The sequence below is a fragment of the Malus sylvestris genome, chromosome 4, assembly GCF_916048215.2.
Source record: "Malus sylvestris chromosome 4, drMalSylv7.2, whole genome shotgun sequence".
NCBI lineage: Eukaryota > Viridiplantae > Streptophyta > Magnoliopsida > Rosales > Rosaceae > Malus > Malus sylvestris.
In genome coordinates, this window is record NC_062263.1 from 10,448,287 (window position 1) to 10,456,575 (window position 8,289).

General features: G+C 36.9%; 1 protein-coding gene across 1 annotated transcript; it reads left to right on the forward strand.

Moving 5' to 3' along the window:
• Positions 1-1,257: 1,257 nt before the first annotated feature.
• LOC126619830 (deoxyribodipyrimidine photo-lyase) lies at positions 1,258-4,663 on the forward strand. The gene is made up of 9 exons (XM_050288245.1): positions 1,258-1,707; positions 1,968-2,308; positions 2,392-2,632; positions 2,762-2,919; positions 3,006-3,042; positions 3,276-3,334; positions 3,779-3,860; positions 3,942-4,013; positions 4,295-4,663. The coding sequence occupies exons 1-9, from the start codon at positions 1,390-1,392 to the stop codon at positions 4,466-4,468; spliced, it is 1,482 nt and encodes a 493-aa protein (XP_050144202.1). The 5' UTR covers positions 1,258-1,389; the 3' UTR covers positions 4,469-4,663.
• Positions 4,664-8,289: the final 3,626 nt, after the last annotated feature.

Consider the following 8,289-nt stretch of genomic DNA (forward strand, 5'->3'; position numbering starts at 1 on the left):
GACAATTCGGCTACGAAGCTGGATAACATATATATTCTTTCTTTCTTTTTTTAACCAAGAAAACATAGATATTCAAGTTCGCAAATTTGGACTTGGCTACGTTACATGCATTTACTTTAACAAATCCAACTACAATCTTGACAACAAACATGGTTAAAACAAAGTCCTACGCCTCCAAGTTCAAGGGTTAAAACATCGTCCAATAACACAATTAATAAGAAACGTGCAGTCAGTCTCAACCTGAAAATGGAATAAACCAATTCGCCTAGCATGAAGAAAACCAAATTCGAGGAATCTCTAAGCTTGTTACTTTTTTTTTTTTTTGTCAAAAGATTAACTTTATTAAATTTTAATAGCAATATTTACATCTTTAATAGTGATATTAAAATGGAAATCAGGACCAATAGCATCCCATAAATAAAAGTCACTATGTAAAGCAACAAATGAAGTAATTGAGTGAGCAGCAAGATTACCACTCCGCAGAATAAACAAGAACTTCACCTCGTCAATTTGTGAAGCAATAAGATTAATATAAAAAAGAAAACCTTCCAAGTTCACATCAACATTACCCTCTTCTTTTTTCTTTTTTTTTTTTTTTCTTTTTTTGAGGACATCAATATTTTACATTAAAGAAAGAGAGGATTCGGCTAAACCACACACTGGACAACTTAATTTGGTATCGAATTTTCCATCCATGAGATTCGAATCTAAGACCTCTCACTTTCAAATAAAAATAAATACCACCAGACCATAATACTGAATGACTTACCCTCCTTTTTAATCATTCTAATTAGAGTATGAGCATCCGACTCAATCTCCACCCTTACGTGGCCACTATCTCTAAAAAGAGCCTGTTACTTCTTTTTTTTTCGGTCAATAATGTTACTTGTTATTTAATATACAATCAGAAGGAGAAAGTGAAGGAGGATCCTCGTCAGATTCTCAAATCACATTCGTTTATCGTACATAGTGCGGTCATAAATTATTATAAATTTTTTTATTTAAAATTGAATATAAACAGTACTTGATAAAAATTGATTACATAATATAATTACATGATCCTGAAATTCTCACAAAGATGATCCGACCAGAATCCTTTCTCTTTCTCAGAAAAAAATATCTTATCTGACCGTTAAATAACAAGTACAGTAAGCCCAAGCTGAAGTTTGTCTTTGGGCCAACAAATGATTGGTTATTATTTGGCCACGTATCCGCTTTCAAAACCACACCTCTAACCGTTTGGTTTCCCTCCTTTTTTTTACCTCTCTCTCATGTCGGTGACCTTCACATTCTCCTCCGTCGCCTTCTTAACCTGAGCCGATCCGTATACATCCCGCGCACGTTAGCGAGCAACCTCTTCTACCCTTCCTCTTCACCGTCCACTCATCCATGGCCACCAACTCCGCCACCGCCACAGTTCAACCGTGTCGGATTCGGATTCTGAAGGAAGGCTCCAAGCTGGCCGATCAAATTTCCGGTCCCGTTGTTTACTGGATGTTCAGAGACCAAAGGGTTAGAGACAATTGGGCGTTGATCCACGCCATTGAGCATGCCCGCAAGGCCAGTGTCCCCGTGGCCGTCGCGTTCAATCTGTTCGATCAGTTTCTTGGCGCCAAAGCCCGCCAATTAGGGTTTATGCTGAGAGGCTTGCAGCAATTGCAGAGTGATCTTGAAGAAACGCATCAAATTCCATTTTTCCTCTTCCGGGTACGTTAAAAGATCACATTTTCCAAATACCCATTTGATCTTTTCTGCGTTTGTAATCTGTTTTGTGTTTGGTTTCCGAGAAAATTTTGTAAATCAATGTTACCCAGAAAATATTGTCCTCTTTATAGCTTTCTAGAATCTCATGACGATCCATAACTTAAGTTTGGAAATTTTCGGTGTCCCTCAAATTTTGGAACTTGTTTGTATGTTATGTTGGAAAAATTGAAGTTATTTATGTTTGAAGCGCATTTTACGTACAGGGAAAAGCTGAGGAGACAATTCCCAATTTTGTGGGTGAATGTGGGGCTTCACTTTTAGTAACAGACTTTTCGCCGTTGCGGGAAGTCCAGAAATGTAAACAGGAAATTTGCAAGGCAGTTAGTGATTTTGTGACGATACATGAAGTTGATGCCCACAATGTAGTGCCAATTTGGGCAGCATCAGAGAAGTTGGAGTATAGTGCTAGGACTATAAGGAGTAAGATAAATATAAAGCTTCCTGAGTACCTTGTTGAATTTCCTAAGCTGCAGCCGCCGCTTACGAAATGGGTGGGTGTAAATCGGTTGATTGACTGGGATGGCCTTATTGACGAAGTTTTGAGGTTAGATGTCATTTTAATTTGGTTGGCATTAGTTGAGATTGTTGGGGATTCTGTTGTTGATTTTTTCCTTTGTTTATGACTAGGAAAGGAGCAGAAGTTCCTGAAATTGTTTGGTGTGAATCGGGAGAAAAGGCGGCAATGGAAGTTTTGATGGGCAGCAAAAATGGGTTCTTGACAAAAAGGTTGAAGGGTTATTCGTCGGATCGAAATAACCCTTTGAAACCAGGAGGACTTTCTGGTCTTTCTCCTTATTTGCATTTTGGGCAATTATCCGCACAGAGGTGTGCCTTAGAGGCACGTAGCAGACGGAAACTCTGCCCCGAGGTTAGTGATGCGAAATTACGGTTATGGTGTAACTATTTTGAATTAAGCTGAAGGACCATATGACTTCTTTTGTTATGCCTTGTACATGGTATATTTGTTTAATCAACTGTGTCTACATGCTATTTAAAGGCAGTCGATGCATTTTTGGAGGAGTTGATTGTGCGCAGAGAACTTGCCGATAACTTCTGCTTCTACCAGCCTCATTATGATTCATTACAAGGGGCATGGGAATGGGCTCGCAAGACGTTGGCAGACCATGCTTCTGATAAGAGAGAGCATATTTACACGTCAGTAATTCGGTTTTCCTTTGTTGGTCAGTACTGGTTTGTGAAGTTATGGTTATGAATGTCTAAACAAAGTGTTGAAATTGCAGGAAGGAACAATTGGAGAATGCACAAACAGCTGATCCTGTAAGTCGATTTTCTAGGCTCTTTTATTTTATTTTATTTTTCTTTTAAGCGGGATGTTGGGATTATCTGAACTTTCATATGTTTTCCTTCCTCTTCGCTTCAACCTTTATATAACTAAGATCTATCCTTTATGAAATTATGTATTTGTGTGTGTCAGCTCAGTTGTATAACTTTGGCTCGTCTGCTGTATCAATCTCTACTAACCTCCTAGTTCTTGTGGTCCTGAATTTCAGCTTTGGAATGCCTCCCAATTGGAGATGGTATATTATGGGAAGATGCATGGGTTTATGCGGTAAGTCCCCTTTTGGTTGACCATATTCTGTTCATGGTTTAATGGTTTGCTGTTCTGCCTGGGGTTCTTAAACCTTCCTGATATTTGGAAACTCCGCGAATTAGCATTGAATTAATATGGTTAAATCTTTTAAACAAATTTGGATTATCTCGTCCCATTTATAAACTGAGGAATCTCGTCCTTTTTAAGTAGTGCTGCTATTTGCCGAGTATGGTGTCACTTTATGCTTGCTTTGTTTGCTTGTATTACAATGGCAACACGATAACTAGGGTTTTATGTGCTAATAGGTTTCTTATTCATTTTATCATTTCAATTACCAATGATGTATTGTTGGTTAGGGTTTCTGTAACAAGAGCAACATTTGTTAGTTTTATATTATGGATTTCCTTTTCAGGTGAAATTTAATTTTGTTATCCACCAAATAAGCTTTATAATCATCTGCAGGATGTATTGGGCAAAAAAGATCCTTGAGTGGACAAGAGGACCTGAAGAAGCCCTTGAAATATCCATATACCTAAATAACAAGGTATTATACTAGTAAATTTTGATTTTGGTTGCGGTTGCGGTGGTGGTTACAAAATTTTCACTTTGGTTCTTTGGCTGACAGTATGAAATAGATGGAAGGGATCCAAATGGATACGTCGGTTGCATGTGGTCAATCAGTGGTGTTCACGACCAGGTTTGTTTCAAAATTTTCTCTTGTTCCTTCGTGTGAGATGAATATTTTGTTGGCACAGATCACCGCCACTTTCTGTATAACTTTATTTCATCTCGAATTTTCCATCATTCGACACCACCGTGCTAATAGAGTCGTCATAGAAATCTGGATGTGATACAAATATTGAAATATTAGGTTAGATGTGATCCTACATTCCCAGAGTATATAAACCACATTGAAACTAGAATGGCTTGCATTTCCGGTGAGGTTCTCTTATCACATCCTTTGATATGGCATTCCAGGGTTGGAAGGAAAGACCAATTTTTGGGAAAATACGGTACATGAACTATGCAGGCTGCAAAAGGAAATTCGATGTCGATGGGTACATTTCCTATGTCAAGAGGATGCTTGTTGAAACCAAGAAGAGAAAAGCAGACAGCCTACTCAGTAGAAAGGCCAAAGCACATTGCACTTAGTTCTTCGATCTCTTGAAGTGAATGTGTAGAAATAATAGTTTCGAAAGACTGATAGTTGAGTTGCAGATCTTTCCGTAGACCCGCAACCTTGTTGGCGCAGGTTTTGTGTCGCTTGGAATGCACGACTAGACTCCTTTTCCTTTCCTCTTTTTGGCAAATGTATTATTCAATCTAAAAAAAAATATTTTATTTGTATTTTGTAGTGAGTTTTCCTATGAAAAACATGACATAGATAACATCCCAATGCCTTAACCTTGCTATAGACAAATTCTCAAAACGTTTAATTGGATAGTGCTATTCATACACCCATTTGTACTTATCACACATCTCTTAATTTTTGACAGTCGAGTCAAATGAATTGAAAGTCAATGGTCAAAAAACAATAAGAATGTGAGAGATGTAAAAAAGGGTGTGTGAATAATACTATCATTTCAATTAAGGAGGATGACTTCATGACCCGACTCTGTTTAAATCTAAAATCACTTTCAAATAATCAAAAGCGTTTTTAAAGATAGCATTTAGTGCTTTGCGAACTGTGATGTACCTACAGTGTGCTTATGTGTACTGTCGCGTGTTTATTTCGTTCTGATGAATTGTACACGAAAGGAAACTCTTTTGAAATATTTATGCTGGTTTGACTTCTGTTTTTTTATCGAAGAAACTTTCATTAATTAAATAAACTATTACAACAGGTTGAAAGTCAAAAGGCAGTCCAAATACAAGCATAGTCCAAAAAAAAATACAACATAGGGGTCCAAAAAGAGCAACCCCACAACAACAAAAACTCAAGATTTGGAAGACTGCTGCCTCCACCTCAACAGCTGCGCTGCCATCGTCGATCCACCACCACCACCAAGAGGATGAAACCATGAACAAGCTGAATGAACGGAAAATGGGGATAAGCGAGCCACCCAAGCAAAAAGCGATCTCATAATCCTACCAAATATTTACGTTGGACTTGTATGCAAGCCCATTAAATCTCTTGACTCACATCACATCAAATGATATCTTAGTGAATTTGATGTTTACTTTTCTCATTACTTCCGTATCAATAAATATAGAAAAAAATGTAGAAATGAACTAACTCTTATTCCTGTGAACGCAGGCAACTCAAGAATCAAAATAATTTCAATTTTCGTTTTCCTGTAAGTAAACATGCACTAATTTTTTTATTTTCTTTTTTAAAGTACTTAACTCATATTCCTTGCAATTGTTGCCCCTAACCACCCTCAAGCTCATCTGTCACCTCGAACTAGCTGATCGTTCGAATGGGAAATTCTATGAAGGGGTCTAGAAGGTGGCCTTTCGGCTCCACCACAACCACCCAAACTCCCTATTGTGCAACCTCGCAACTACGGCCTCATGTTCGGCTGCTTGTATGACCTGGCCCAACTTCTCTACCATGTCCTTGCACGAGGCCAAGAAAGCGTGGCAGGGGCGGCGGTCAACAAGGTTGCAGTCAGGGGCCGACTGACTTAGGGGCAAGGGGGTTTACTTGGTCCTCCGAACTCTATTGTATCGTCATGGATGATTTGAGTGCTACTTCTTTGAAGGTTTGAGCTGCCCTTTATATATACCATTCAACTGCTTGATAAAATGTGTTAGAGAGATGTTGCACCCTTAAAGTCTAATCCTAATATTATTTACCACTGACTTGTTTGTTCGTTGTGATTACAATTGTAGGCAGAAAAAAAAACCCAAGTAAAAAACTATCCAAAAATGCAGAGTAAATGAAATGTTGATTTCAGAGAATAACAAAGTATCATCATTCTTGGACAACATATTAATGGGACACAATGGTAGACCTGTAAACGGGTCGGGTTTATTGGGTTTGGGTCGGGTTGAACCTGACCCGCTAAGTTAACGGGTCACCCGAACCCAACCCGTTAAGCTAACGGGTCACCCGTTTCACCCGTTAACAATTTTTTTTTTTTTTTTTTTTTTGCATAAAGTTTATTTTTTTGATATTATTGTGACAATGATATCAAACATTGTTAGTGTGTTCAAGATAAATGTGTTTCTTTGTTAAGCATTTATATGAGAGCAGTCTTGGAACATGTTAGTTATCCACGCAAATGAGGCATTAACAAGTGTGCAGTATGCCTTTTAAATGATTTCAGTCCTACCAAAGACTCGATGAAATGACGATATGCATGCTATTTCTATTTTTTTTTACATTGCGCACTGTGCACGCTATTCTTACTGACTCCCCCTAATATTAATTCTTGGATCCACCACTGGTTGCAATGCTTAAGCGTTACGAGCTTGACTCGGCTATAAGTTGCTACATGATTGGGTTTCGGATCCTTATGTAGAGCATTTGAAGTATGGTGTTGAGAAACTCAAGTTGAAGCAATCCGATGGCGACGGTGATGATAGTCAGTGCTACTCGTCATGCTCAAGCATAAGGGACGACGTAAACACTTATATTTTCCATCTTTCCCCCGACCGCTCATGCCATCCACGTAACTTTGATGTTCAAAATCATTGCGATATGCGAGCAAGTTTTTCGAGCAAGACACTAACATGTCACTTATCCACTGCCTCATGGATGAGATTTTAGTACTCCGGGAACTTTCATGAAAAGAGCTTGAGCTAAGTTTATTTTAATAAAAAATCATGTTGTAACTTTATTTAATTAAAAAGACCAAAATTTTAATGAAAAACCCTTAAATTTTATTAAAAATGACAAAAAAAAAACTCAAATTTTAATGAAAAAGACATAATTTTAATATTAAAAAGTAATTTTTTTTAAAAAAAAAATTTGATGCGCAGATCCACGTATTTTCACACAAACTGTTTATGAAACTTTTTACACTTTTTATGAAACGTAACGGTACTACACTATTTATAAAACTTATTACACTGTTTATGAAACTTAGACACTGTTTATGAAACATAGTACGCTGTTTATGAAAAATTACAACACTGTTTATGAAACTTAACGATGATACACTGTTTATGAAACTTAACGGTACTATACTGTTTATGAAACTTTACGGTACTACATTCTTCTCTCTCCTCTTATTGAATTTTCTTGGCACATTCTCACCTTCCAAACACATTTTCTGCTTCTAATTTTCTTCGACACTCATCAAATTTTCTCTGTATCTCTTCAACTTCTTAACTTTCTACACCAATTACTTAATTTTCTTCTATTGCTTGCCCATATGCGGCTTCCTCTTCTCCTTTACCTACAATTTTAACTAGAGGTGGAAAAATTTCCCGAAAATCCCAAACCAAACCGAAAAAATCCCAATTCCAAACCGAAATTCCCGAAATTTTTGGGATGCTATCCCAAACCGATCCTAAAATTTCAGTACAAGATTCAGGATTGGCTTCTCGATATTTCGGGAATCCCATACCGAACCGAAAATATATAAAATTAATTATTATTATTATATATATATATATATATATATTTATACATATATATTATTCTTTTATAATTGATGCTAGTAGTTTCTAATTCATTTGGATTTTATTATTGCTGCTATCATGGCTGATAATTTCAGAAGGCTTGATTCTTTTGTCTCTCAACATATTGCAAAAAGGGTTTAATTAATTTGAATTTTGACTTTGATAAAAACAGTCAGGCATGCCAGTTTTAGATTAAATGGTAGTGTGAATGAAATGACATTCCTAGTTCATGAATGTGTTCTTGAATTATATATTTGAACAACAATTCATAAGTGTGAATGTGTTCATGAATGTGTTATGAAGCTTTACGGTACTACATTCTTCTCTCTCCTCTTATTGAATTTTCTTGGCACATTCTCACCTTCCAAACACATTTTCTGCTTCTAATTTTCTTTGATACT